This window comes from Morchella sextelata (assembly GCF_020137385.1).
Source record: "Morchella sextelata strain SCLS chromosome Unknown scls_26, whole genome shotgun sequence".
Taxonomy (NCBI): domain Eukaryota; kingdom Fungi; phylum Ascomycota; class Pezizomycetes; order Pezizales; family Morchellaceae; genus Morchella; species Morchella sextelata.
In genome coordinates, this window is record NW_025408641.1 from 1144920 (window position 1) to 1159040 (window position 14121).

At 46.4% G+C, this 14121-nt stretch overlaps 4 protein-coding genes across 4 annotated transcripts; all 4 read right to left on the reverse strand.

The window, feature by feature from the left end:
* Positions 1–3: 3 nt before the first annotated feature.
* Positions 4–1043, reverse strand: H6S33_008561 (uncharacterized protein; the record flags this gene model as incomplete). Its single annotated transcript, XM_044839922.1, has 1 exon — positions 4–1043. A coding segment is annotated over one exon (1040 nt), but the record flags the coding sequence as incomplete, so codon positions are not given.
* Positions 1044–1142: 99 nt separating this feature from the next.
* On the reverse strand, positions 1143–1829 carry H6S33_008562 (uncharacterized protein; the record flags this gene model as incomplete). The annotated part of the gene is made up of 1 exon (XM_044839923.1): positions 1143–1829. A coding segment is annotated over one exon (687 nt), but the record flags the coding sequence as incomplete, so codon positions are not given.
* Positions 1830–11649: 9820 nt separating this feature from the next.
* Positions 11650–11814, reverse strand: H6S33_008563 (uncharacterized protein; the record flags this gene model as incomplete). Its single annotated transcript, XM_044839924.1, has 1 exon — positions 11650–11814. A coding segment is annotated over one exon (165 nt), but the record flags the coding sequence as incomplete, so codon positions are not given.
* A 1731-nt stretch (positions 11815–13545) lies between these two features.
* Positions 13546–13785, reverse strand: H6S33_008564 (uncharacterized protein; the record flags this gene model as incomplete). The annotated part of the gene is made up of 1 exon (XM_044839925.1): positions 13546–13785. A coding segment is annotated over one exon (240 nt), but the record flags the coding sequence as incomplete, so codon positions are not given.
* Positions 13786–14121: the final 336 nt, after the last annotated feature.

Consider the following 14121-nt stretch of genomic DNA (forward strand, 5'->3'; position numbering starts at 1 on the left):
GTACTACTTGGCTTTGGAAAGGCGGTCGAGAGTTTCCCGGATGAGTGGCAGCTGGTAGCGGTTTTTGACAGTGAGTTCGTTGAGGCCACGATAATCGACACAGAGATGGAGTGTTCCATTGGCCTTCTTAACAAATAGGACAGGGGCACCGGCAGGCGAAGAGCTGGCCTGAATGAAGCCTTTTTGGAGGTTGTCCTGTATGTATCGTTTAAGCACAATGAGTTCCTCGCGGGACATACCATAAAGTGGCCCAAAAGGGGGCTCTTTCCTTTCCTTAAGCGGTATCTTATGATTGTAGGGGTGGCGAGGTGGCATCTCATTAGCGAATTTCTCATCCATCATTTCATGAAACCTCCTATACTGGGTTGGGACTCGGGTTCTCCAGTCTTCCTTAGGGGCCTCGCCCATTGTTTGATCTATTTCCTCACTAGTTGTACTAAAGATCTGGAGTTTGTCCCTTCGAGCAAAGCGACAAAGAGCAGCTGAACTGACGAAGTGGAAACGGGGCGGTGGTGCAACCCCTCTAATGGGAACGGGTATCTCGGAAGAGTTGCACTTGCGTTTGCAGTGTTCGGAGTCGAACAGTATACTGTTGTCCTTAAACCGTAATGTGACGTCGTGCAATTGGAGCCAGGGGATTCCGAGGACGAGTGGGTACGAGCCGAGTTTGGTAACGAAGAAGGGGATAGTTTCATGGTGGGAGTCAATTGATAGCGGTAGGTAGCAGAGGTGGGTAATTTGTCCGGAAGATATTGGTCGTCCATCAACGACTTCAAGAGTGCGGGGTGATTTAAGGGGAAGAAATGGGAAGTTCTTATGGCGCGCGAATGTTTCATCAATGAATGCGAATCCGGAGCAACCGGTATCAATCAGTGCATGAGTTTGAATGGATATTTTATTGTTTATAATTTTACCAGAAGCAACAAAATGATCACCATCCAATTTATCCTCCACAGACGATACCGAGAAGCCAGAGATAGAAAACGCAGACAAAGGAGAGACATTGGAAGGTCCCGGGCAGGGGCCATTAATCAAGCCCAGGACTACTGAAAACCCGACTCGGAGGAGGCGGGACTAGCGACCAGTGGAACAGCGGGGTCGACGGCCGTATAGCTGGGTGCGAGGAGGGCGCCTCTCATAACCGGTTGGTTACCGCGCGGGCGATTGGCAGAGGGGCAGTTGGCAAAGCCATGACCGGGGTTAGCGCAGTACATACAGAGATTGTTGTCCCTTCGCCATTGTTTTTCGGCGGCAGACGTTTCGCGTTGTCCATTGACAAAAGTGTATCGTTGTTCGATAGCAGGGCGTTGAGTGGGACGGCTTTGGAGAGCGGAGAGGTCCATTGGGGCGAGGCCTCCGGCGGTATGAGATGGGTGTGCGACAGCAGCGGGAGCGGTGAATTGTCCTATCGTATTCCGAATGGCCCATTGTTCAGCTTTACTGCCCCGAACTTGGTTGTCAATTGTCATCAACATGGTAGCATACGCCCCTACGGTGTTAGGCCTGTCTGTCCGGTATGTCATGGTGCCCTTCAGATCGTCCGACAGTCCTTCGGCCAGGGCATCGATCTTGGCTCCTTCGTTGTAGTCCAGGTATGCCACGATACGGAGGAACTGTGAGTAATAGGTGGTGAAGTCCCCTTTGCCTTGCTTCAGGGCAACGAGCTGGGGACGGGCGGTACCCTGGGGGTCTGGGTCTCCAAACAAAGCTTCCAGGTGGGCAACGAAGGCAGTGACGGAGGAGAAGGGGGTGGCAAGGTTAGCGTTAACGAGTGGAATGACCTGGTCAAGGGCCCTTCCTTCCAAGCGACTGACGGCATTATACCCGTTCTTGTTGGTATGGGGTTCGGCTTAAGGCTAGATTTTAGGCCTAAAATGGTCAAATCTCGAACAATCGTAAAAGGCATTATGTACGAGGGGTATCCAATGACACTGATCCGGCTAATAAGTCCCGTACGGGTGGCATGCGATGGCACTGTTTCTGCCAAAAGGTCTCGTACGGGAGGTATCCGAAGGCACTGGTTCTGCTGAAAATCCCCGTATGGGAGGTATCCGATAGCGCTGATTGTGGTAAAAGGTAGTGTACGGGAACATTCCCAAGGCACTACCTCTGCCAAAAGATCCTGCACGGGGAGATTCTCAAGGTACAACCTCTACTATGGGCGGCGTAAGGGAGGAACTCAATTCCACTACATATCTACAAAGGACCGTACGGTGAAGTGTCCAGGCCACTGTCTCTGCTGAAGGCGGCATACAGGAGGTACTCAATGAAACCGACCATGCTAAAGATGGCATACGCTAGAGATTGTAAGAGCTTTGCTCTGCCAACAGCCCCGTATGGAATCGGTTCAGGGCGGCGTTTGTTCTAGAAGCCCCATACAGTAGAAACTGATAGCGAGCTTTTTGCAAATTGTAGCATGTGGAGGAGACCGATGATGATTGGTTTAGCAAAAGTGGCGTAGGACAGAGGGGTCTCAACGCATTGACCAGTCAGTCGCCCCGTGAGGGAGGTATTTCACAACTCGGAGTCTGCAAAATGGCCCCGTACGAGAGCCAGGTGCATACCCATGTGCATGCCCAGTACGAGAGCCAGGTGCACGCAGTTGACTCTGCAAAATCCTCCCGTACGGGAGGTGTGCGCAGAAAATTCCTTGAAAAATCACCCCGTACGGGATGTAGGTGCAGGATGTAGGTGCAGGCAGTTGACTCTGCAAAATCACTCCGTACAGGAGGTATTTTACAACTCTACCTCTACAAAGTCCTCTCATACAGGAGGTATTTGACAACTCTACCTCTACATAATCCTCTCGTACGGGAGGTATTTGACAACTCTGCCTCTGCAAAATCGCCCCGTACAGGACTCATTTGACAAGTGTGTCTCTTCAAATTTAGGGAAGTGAGCTCAATGTTGAGGTTAGCAGTGACACAAATTATGTATTTTCAAGTTCTGTAACCACCACATAGTTGCGATCTGAACAATGCTACCAGTACTGGAACCATGGTACAGTATCCAATTGGGAACTGCTCCAGGTGGTGCATCGAGCGTACAACACCTGATTCAAGTTTGGTAATACCACAGGTGCTAGTATGACCATATAATACCTATCTGCATGTATGAATTGGATTCGGATTGTAGACAAGCTTGGGTGTTGTAACAGGGCCGCTATAAGGCTGTTACAAAAGTACCTGTTCTACCAGTTAAGCTAAAAAGACCCTAAGGTAACCGCAGCTTGTTATTCATCGACGGATGAAGGCAAGGGCAGGTGAGCCCCTATCTCTGTTGGTATGGAAGGTAGAGATTTTAGCGAGTAAGGAATCTTACAAGTCAAATCTACAGGTGCAAGCTAAGGCCCGGAGGATATACTCCAGCATGACGGAGGTGATCCGGTTGGTATCCGGTTGGTATCTCGATCTGTTTGAGAAGCATTTGCGGAGTTGTGAAAACGTTGGAAAAAAAATATGTTTTGGACCCCAAAAATAACCCCTGGAGCGTCAAACCGCCGGAACCCTCCTATTTGACTCCGGTGCACCTTTGGGGATTGAGAGTGTGACCCAAGCTACTAAAGCAAAACTTTGCTTTATAAACACCCAAATCAATTGAATAAGCGATTGTTGTTTGGTCGGTTGTTTCCGTTAGTTTTTAGGAGGCGACCAGCTCCTGGCAGAGATTGCTTGATTTGACTCGGATAGCAGATACTCCGAAGTGTGGTAGCAACACTCCTAACTCCGCTCTGTAGGAAATAGTCGCTGTGCCCCCGACTATTGACAGGCAAATTGCCAGTCAGAACGAAAAACCTGAATAAGGGTACCGGACTTCTATAAAGAACCGGTGTAGCTCCAGGTTGGCCTCCCATCATTAGTGGATCTTTACTAGCGAGAAGACTCCTTAAAATTATTAAGTTCCTAGACTACAAAAACAATCAAACAAACAAACTCTATCTTCCCCTTGAACAAGTCCTATCATAACTCGTGCGTTTCTATTTTTTATTTTTTACATGATAGAAGTCACAGTCGTGCCCCATCATGGCATCTTTGTTACAGATGTGCAAACCATTGAAATTCACCTACTCCATATACAAATCTGGTTCACCACATACTTTCGCAACTCCCTCCGTACAAATTCTCGAACATGCAAATCTGCAACCGAGCGTAAACCCACTTCAATACCACCCCCACCATTTGCTCTCCAACATGAATGTCTGCCACTAAGCATTCACCACCAAATCCAGCACCACCCTCTGCAGTGAATTGTGTGCTGTCATCACCACCAAATCTGCAACAAATCTGGAGCGATTTTGCAACAATTCAGGTAGCAGCTCGACATGTCCTCTACGTTCCAATTAAGCCTCCAATCTTTGGGGATTTAAAAATAATATGGCATGAAACCTGCTGATGGTTACCATCCTCTCCTGCCAAATCAATCCAGGATATTCTACAGAACTGCCAAACCCTGCAGGTAATCAAGTACTGAATCTCCAAGCAATTGTAGGTATTTACAATACGTACTAGCCATACGCTAACCGGTAGGAGAAACTAACTGACATACAATAAACCATTTGGAAGGGGGTAATTCATTCTCGTAGTGGAATGTCGGACAGGATTTTGAGGTTGCCCAGGAACCTTCGCCCCACAATTCCGGGCTCCGTGGCTATGGGTCGAACAGGACGACCCGAGTCCATTCCCATCATCAGGTATGCGCGTACAGGGGGTCGTGGTCGTAATTGCGGGGGCGGAGATGGTGGTTGGGGGCCGTTGAGTAGGGTAATTCACTGTGAGTCTTGGCAACCCGTCCTGGTTCACTCCATCACCGACACTCACAACAATCGACAACTGCACCGTACCGAGCGTGCCTTCTCTATCCTACAATCATGACGGCGTTCAAAACTGAATCATGCCGTGTTTCCCCATCTTGTGGTTCGATGAAATACACGAATTTCGGATTCTGAACCCCGGGTTACCGCATTGGGCAAATCCCACTTCGACGCTCATTACCCTAACCGCCAACAGCCAGGTACAAACCACCACCAAATACAGATTTATGTATTTCATTTCTGCCAAAAATTCTATTTTGCACACCTAACCGAACCAGATGGCAATGCTCGTAATCCTAACCGCCAACAGCCAGGTTTAAACCACCTCGCAATACAGATTCATGCATTCCATTTTGACCGAAAACCGTATTCTCTAACCCTAACCAAAATCCCACTTCAACAACGTAACCCTAACCACCCGCATCCAGGTTTAAACCACCACCAAATAGAGATTTATGTATTTTGTTTTGACTGAGAATTGTATTTTGTATACCCAACTGAACCAGATTGCAACACTTGTAAACCTAAACAACAACGTACAGGTTCAAACTACGATCGAATACGCATCGATTCCTAATTCGGATTTTAATACTTGCAACCCGATATGTGAGTGACATTTCATTATCGACACCTCATCTTGTAGTGGAATGTCAGACAGTATTTTGAGGTTGCCCGGGAACCGTCGCCCCACAATTCCGAGCTCCGTGACTATGGGTCGAAAAGGACGACCCGAGTCCATTCCCATCATCAGGTATGCGCGTACAGGGGGTCGTGGTCGTGATTGCGGGGGCGGAGGTGGTGGTTGGGGGCCGTTGAGTAGGGTAACTCACTGTGAGTCTTGGCATCCTGTGCTGGTTCACTCCCGGCACCGCCACTCACCGAGCGGGTACAACGATCGATGACTGCATGGCATCGAATGCACCGTCTCGAGCCCACGATCATGATGGCCCATGAAATTCAATGATGCCGCGTTTCCCCATCCTCTGCTTCGATGGTATACACAAATTTCGGATTGCGAACTGCGGGTTACCACATCAGGCGAATCCCACTGCTTGGCTCCGCTGTGTCTTCTTTATCACGGGGACCGTAGGCGATAGACTATGGTGCCAAGGAATACAAACTAGGTAGTGACGTAGACGTGGACGTAGACGTAAAGGTATGCTTTGACTATAGACTATGGGTGGCTCTACCTGGTATGATAAACCGATTAGAGCCCTATGACGTAGTGCGAACAAGAATAGTATTCGTGGAATAAATACAGAGGTTGCGTAAGGAAGAAAGAGAAGAAGGAAAACAAACAAAAGCACGAAACAACACCCCCTTATATATCCATCCATAATCCAACAATGACTAATACCTTCGCATAACAGAAACCCAAAGAACATAACAGAAATCTCCATTACAAATCCTAATTCCACTGCACGATACCTCCTTCCCTCATCCCAGTTCATCACCTAGCCGAAATACGTAGCTGCCGTTACAGACCACGCCCCCCTCTAAGGCCTACCTCCTGGTAGGCTTAGGCTTCTCTGGATAACGCTCATGGAATCGTCTAATAATTTCAGGTGAATGCTCAAGGTCCGATAGTGGTTGCCAGGAGGTTTCGTCATATCCCATATATCGTACCAAATATTCAAATCTTCCTCTTCGTTTCCTCGAATCCAAAATATCTTCGACTTCCCATTCTTCCTCCCCTTCGATTTCAACCGGAGGTGGTGGTAATCGTTGTTGTCCTGGTAAAGGATCATTCGCTTCAGGTGACAATAACGAAACATGAAATACTGGATGAATTTTCATCGACCGGGGAAGTTCCAACTCGTAAGCATAGGGATTAACGATTCGTTTAACGCTATAAGGCCCAATACGTTTCCAGTCGAATTTCTTAGAGGGTCGCTTTGTTAGAATATGACGGGTCGATAGAAAAACCTTATCTCCTAAATAATATCGAGGAGCTGGAGTTCGATTCCTATTGGTTGATTCTTCTTGTATCCTTTGCGCCCTGAACATTTCTTCTCTTAGGAAGTCCACCACATCCTTCATTTCCCTTGCAATACGATTCGCTTGATCCTCCGCCGTCGTTCGACCATGTTCCAAGGGCCCAAATGTTATCCTAGGATTCCTTCCCGAATTAGCATAAAAGGGGGAAACTTTTGTTGTTTCGGAAACGTGGTTATTGGTTGCAAATTCAGCCATTGGTAGCCATCGGACCCAGTCATCTTGTTGATAGGAAACATAGCTTCGGAGGTATTGTTCCATTATGGCATTGATTCTTTCTGTCTGGCCATCTGTTTGAGGGTGGAATGCAGTAGAGAACTTTGGTGAGATTTCCAATCGATCACAAAGGGACCTCCAGAATTTCGCGACGAACTGTGTTCCTCGATCGGATACCATGGTGTCGGGTAATCCATGTAGCTTCCAGACGTTATCAATATATAGCCTTGCTACTTCCTGTGAGTCCGCCTCCTTTGTCGTTGGTATCAGATGTCGCATTTTGGTTAGTCTATCCACCACGACCAAAATCGCATTATACCCATCACTCTCAGGAAGATCAGTCACAAAATCCATCGAGACATCTGTCCAGGGTCCATCGGGAATTGGCATAGGGCGAAGTACTCCATAAGGTGCATTGTGTGATGCCTTACTACGGGTGCACACATTGCAATTCCTAATATACTGATCGACGAACTTCCGCATCTGTGGCCAGTAATATTCTCGACTTAGGAGCTCCAGAGTCTTCGCTCTACCCGGATGTCCTGCAGATGGTTTGTCATGGTATTCTTTTAAAAGCCTTAGTCGAAGGTCATCGTCGTCTGGTACATATAGCATGCCTCGATAAAGCAGCCGACCGTTATTATCTTCCATACATTCGGCAAGTGAAATTTTATTTGAATGACGTATGCCATTCCGAAGCATATTGAGGACCTTATTTGGGAAACTATCCACTTGGTAAGCCTTTGAAAATAACTCCTCTACAGTGGACGCTCCTTCAGCGGATTCATTTGACAAAGAACCCGCGAACAAACTTAGCTTAGTATCCAAATTTTTTCGCTTCAGAATCACTTGACTCTGATGCGTCAACCGTTCATCCCCCTCTTTAGGTAGGTCACCTGAACTCCTAGTCAATGCATCTGGTTTTGTTCCTTGTTTTCCTGGCCGAAATTGTATAACGAAATCGAAGCGTGAAAGAAATTCAGACCAACGGGCTTGTCGACGATTTAACAATTTTGTTGTCATAAAATACTCAAGATTCCGATGGTCGCTAAGAACTTCAATTGGAAATTGAGCTCCCTCCAGATGATGTCGCCATTCTTCAAAACATCGTATAATTGCTAAAAGTTCTTTGTCATAGATTTCGTAGTTGCATTCTGCGGGAGAATGTTTCTTAGAAAAGAAAGCAACTGGATGTAGGATTCCTTCGTTGTCACGTTGAGATAGGATTCCTGCTGAAACATAGTCGGATGCATCGGTTTCTATCACAATTTTTCGATCTGGATTGAAATGAGCTAGTATCGGTGCCGTTGTAAACATCTTTTTCAAAGTCTGAAATGCTTCCTCCCTTTCATCCGTCCATTCAAATTTAACGTTTTTCTTTGTCAAGGCTGTAAGCGGAGCAACAATTTTCGAATATCCCAAAATAAACCGTCGGTAGAAGTTTGCAAATCCTAGGAATACTTGAACATCACGAAGGTTTGTCGGTGTAGTCCATTCCAAAACATCGATAACTTTTTTTGGATCCATTCTATTCCCATTCGGAGTAAGGATTAAACCGAGATATTTCGTTTCCTGAACTATAAATTCACATTTTTCAGGTTTAAGGTGAACATGATTCTCATCGAGTACCTTTAGAATCTTTTGAATGTGTTTTCTATGTTCTGATAGAGTTTCGGAATAGATAAGGATATCGTCTAGGTATGCCGTTACGAATTGATCGAGATAGGGACGTAAAATATCATTGATCCAATGTTGAAATGTAGCAGGGGCATTAGCTAATCCAAATGGCATTACTGTATATTCGAAATGTCCATATCGAGTCCGAAATGCCGTTTTCCATTCGTCTCCCTCCGCTATCCTGATTTGATTATATCCCCAACGTAAATCCAACTTTGTATAGTATTTTGCTCTTGACAACTTAGCTAAGGTTTCCTTTAACAATGGTAACGGATATCGATTTTTAATTGTAATCGCATTTAGGCCTCGATAGTCAACACAAAGTCGAAGAGTTCCATCGTTTTTCTTTACGAACAATATAGGTGCTCCCGCTGGTGATTCACTGGCTCGAATGAATCCTTTAGGTAGATTTTCATCAAGATATTCCCGTAGTGCTTTCAATTCAATTTGAGACAATCCGTATATAGGTCCATATGGTGGTCGTTTACCTTCTTCCAGTACTATCTCAATATCATGGGATGGTCGATGTGGTGGGAGAAGTGAAGCATCGTATTCTTTAAACATATGGAGAAGATGGTGAAACTCTTTTGGTACTAATTGTTCAATATTGACCGTAGATTTTTCAATTGCTGAAACGATGACCGTATGGTGTTCCGGTAAGGGAATCGAGATGCCATGAACAATGACTGCAGTTCCACTGAGTGAACAGTATTGACAACAGCTTCGAGAATCAAAAACAAGTAGATTTTCTTTTGGTCGAATCGTAACATCATGTCGTCGCATCCAAGGTATTCCCATCACAATCGGATAATGTCCTAACTTCGTTACAAAACATGGCGCAACTTCCCGATGACCATGAATGTCTAGCGAAACATCGACAATATGGGTAATTTTTCCTGACTCAATAGGCCTTCCATCTATAACGTCTACATAGTGAGGTATTTTGAGGGGGGTCATTGTAAGATCGTTGTGGCGTGCAAAAGATTCATCAATAAAAGCATATCCTGATGCTCCGGTATCAATAAGGGCGTAGGTAGGTATAAAAGAATTTTTATTCTGTGAAATCGAACAAGTTACTACAAGTTGATTTTCGTCCATTTCCTCCTCTGATACCGAAAAACCAGAAATACACATCCTAGAAAAATCCTTAAATGGTCCCTGCGCTAAGCCACTTAGTGCAGGGACAAATCTTTTGCCGACTCGTTATCGCTTCCGTCATTTTCTTCCACTGTCAATGCCGCTCCTCTCATCACAGGCCTTCTTGGTTGATTCCCCGTTGCCCTCGCTTGGGGGCAATCCCTAACCATATGTCCAACACCTCCACAATAAAAACATCGGCCCTCAACTAAGCGGGCATTTCTTTCGGTAGGGGAGGGGCGACGACGCCCTCCAGATAGATCCATTGGTACATCACCTCCCGGGCTGGATGAGGGATGACTTTCAGTAACAGGTACATTGGCGACTGGGGCGGCAGCGCGGGGAGCAGAAACAGGACTTGCTGGTGGAGGACGAGGGGCCGAAGTAGTAGTCCAAGGTTTTTTACCTCCTCGCTTAGCTTCTGCCGCTCGGCGACGATTATCCAACCGTTGCAGAAGTGTCGCACAAGCATTTACCGTTGCAGGAGTGTCATGGTGTATCATCGATTCATCGAGTTCCGCATTAATACCTTCCATCAAAGCCTCAATCCGAGAGACTTCATCCATACCCGACTCAGCAGCATATCGTTGGAACTCAGCAAAATAATCGGCGAACGTTCGATTTCGTTGACGGATGTTCCTAAGATTCCTCCTAGCCGTACGCATCCGATCGGGATCCCCGAAAGCAGTATCCAAAATCTCATAAAATCGTAGCATAGAGGGTAAAGCAATACCTTCTTCGCCAACATATTGTAAAAACTGATTAGCGGCAACGCCTTCCAATCTGCTGAATGCATAGGATAGTTTAGACTGTAGCGTAGGATAGCGATCGGCATTTCCCAATAGCTTAATCTTCATTTGTTGCTTAAATAGGTGTAACCTTTCTCGATCACGATCCCCCTTGAATACCTCAGGGTCTGGAAGCTTCTCCGACCGATAGGTAGTATCTGTAACGGGTGGTACTGGGGGTGCAGGTGGGACATTGTCTTCGTTGGGTGCTTGCACAGGGGCGACAGCCTCAACAGGAGCCTGTTGAGCTCGGGCAGCAGCAAGATCTTGCTCAAACCTTCTCCTCGCCCTCTCGGCCTCCGCTTCTACCTCCTGTAAATCCGTTGCATATTGAGCAAGACCATGTTGGCACTGTTGGAGGAGTGCATAGGCTTCAGTTCCAACAGTATCATCGACCTGTGGATGCGCTTGAAAAAGGGCTTGGAGACTATCGCTGAGTTGTTGATAATCAATAGATGCATGTTCCGATATTGTAAACTATGGTATTGTATTGGTTGGCGATAGAGGACGCAACCTACGTATCACGGGGACCGTAGGCGATAGACTATGGTGCCAAGGAATACAAACTAGGTAGTGACGTAGACGTGGACGTAGACGTAAAGGTATGCTTTGACTATAGACTATGGGTGGCTCTACCTGGTATGATAAACCGATTAGAGCCCTATGACGTAGTGCGAACAAGAATAGTATTCGTGGAATAAATACAGAGGTTGCGTAAGGAAGAAAGAGAAGAAGGAAAACAAACAAAAGCACGAAACAACACCCCCTTATATATCCATCCATAATCCAACAATGACTAATACCTTCGCATAACAGAAACCCAAAGAACATAACAGAAATCTCCATTACAAATCCTAATTCCACTGCACGATACCTCCTTCCCTCATCCCAGTTCATCACCTAGCCGAAATACGTAGCTGCCGTTACATTCTTAGGCCAACTTGGATTCTGACCTCCAGGTTACCGCCCGGTGTGTTTTCTAACACTAATTCGGATTTCAATCTCAAACAACGCTATGTGCAATACCTGCAACCCAATATGTGAGTGACGATCCACGACCGACATTCCATATTGTGTATTGTTGCAGTCTAGTACTGGAATGTCGGACAGGATTTTCAGGTTGCCCGGGAACCGTCGCCCCACAATTCCGGGCTCCGTGGCTATGGGTCGAACAGGACAATCCGAGTCCATTCCTATCATCAGGTATACGTATACAGGGGGTCATGGTCGTGATTGTGGGGGCGGAGGTGGTGGTTGGGGGCCATGCAGTAGGGTAACTTACTGTGAGTCTTGGCGACCCATCCTGGTTCACTCCCGGCACCGCCACTCACCGGGCGGATACAACGATCGATGACTGCATGGTACCGAACACAACGTCTCGAGCCCACGATCAAGACAGCATACGAAATTCAATCATGCCGCGTTTCCCCATCCTCTGCTTCGATGGAATATATAAATTTCGGATTCTGAACTCCGGATTACCGCATTAGGCGAATCCCACTATTTGTCTCCGCTGTCTTCTTACGCTGTCGGATTCTTTAGTCCAGGTCACCGCTTTACTAATTTTCAACACTCATAACCCTAACTACCCAAATACAGGTTTCAACCACCACCAAATACACATTGTATTTCATTTTGACCGAACATTGTATTTCGTACATGTAACCAATTCAGATTTGAACGCTCATAACCCTAACTACCCACATCCAGGTTCCAACCACCACCAAATACACATTGATCTGTTACATTTTTACTGAAGATTGTATTTTGTACACGTAACCAAACCAACTTTCAACGCTTGTAACCCTAACTACCCACATCCAGGTTCCAACCACCCCAAATACACATTCAAGTATTTCATTTTGACCGAAAATTGTATAATGTACACGTAACGAAATCAGATTTGAACGCTGATAACCCTAACTACCCACATCCAGGTTCCAACCACCACCAAATACACATTGATCTGTTACATTTTGACCAAAAATTGAATTTTGTACCAATAGAATAACAACGACCTGAAGAAAAATAGATAGAAAAGTGTCACTTCAGTATTCTGTCACACATTGTAATTCCGATACGTAACCATGAAGGTTGCAATTACCAGTCTTCGGGTTGTATCGTATTATTGTTCTAGACACTACTGAGCAATATTGAATCGCTGGATAGATATGCATGTCTACTAGGACAATATGTAAAGCAAACACTAATGGTGAAATTGGTTACTACTGTTTGTGATAGCTTGAGAGGTATAATATCAATCGAAACAGAAACTGCATCAGAGTTTGCAATTGAGATTTGTTGGTATGGTTTGCTATGATTCGATTTGTATGCACACTTGTTGTGACAGAATGTAAATCAGGAATACTAAATAAGATTTGTGAGAATTTTTGACAATCGCTTGATACGTATGCATACAAATCGGAATGGCAAGTAAAGTGTATACCGATAAGAAAAGCTTTCTGTATGATGGTTGAATACTAAATAGGAGTCGATACCTGTCAGGAAAATATTCGAATCAGTAATTAGCAGTGAACTTGGTTGATATCATTAATAATTGGTTCATACTTACTAGAGGTACGCTACCTCGCGACCGCGAGGTCCCCTTCTCTCCCACCTATGTGTAGTATCTAGGCACCTCCAGTAATTAGTTGATTTTGTCTTTGCCGTCTCATGTTCTGTTTTCCCGGCCATGTCACATAAATGCCTAAATCTTGCTCTGGAGATCTATTTCCGATTTTCAATGCCAGGTCCAGTGCCAGCTCTAATGCCCGCTCCGGTACGAGCTAAAATCAAGGTCAGCCCCAGTGTCAGCTTCGGTCTCGGCTCAAATATATGCCAGCTCTAGCCGGAGCCGCCCGAATGCCATCTCTAATGCCCACTCCAGTGCCAGCTCCATTAGATGCCGGCTTCAGTGACAGCTCAGATACATGCCAGCTCCAGTGCCCGCTTCTCTGCAAGCTTCAGTGCCCACTTCTCTGCAAGCTCCAGTGCCCGCTTCGCTTCCAGCTCCAGTACCAGCTCTGATGCCCGCTCCGGTGGCAGCTCCGGTGCCAGCTCTAACGCACACTCCTGTGCCCACTCTTGTGCCCACCCCTCTTCCCGCTCGTGTTCCTGCTCGTGTTCCCGCGCTTGTGTCCACTCCGGTGACCGCTCGAGTGACTACTCTGGCGTTCGCCTCGATGCCAGCTCCTGTGACAGCTCCAATGCCGGCTCCAGTGCCAGCTCTGATATATTCCAGCTCACTTCACCGTTTCTCCACCGCACTGGCACCTCCTCTCCCCCTCTTACTGGTCTTTCCTCTCCCTCTTCGCACTCCCCGCCAACTACTGTTCATCTCTCTCGCCCATTCTGCTCATACTTGACTACTAAATAGCTATAATTATTATTTAATCATAAAGGGTTCCGTTGGTTGGGCTGGTCTCATGGGTAAGGTCAGGGTTAGGGTTTGGGCTTGGCAGGAAAATAGGCAGGGTAACGGCCCTGAGCAGGCAGGGT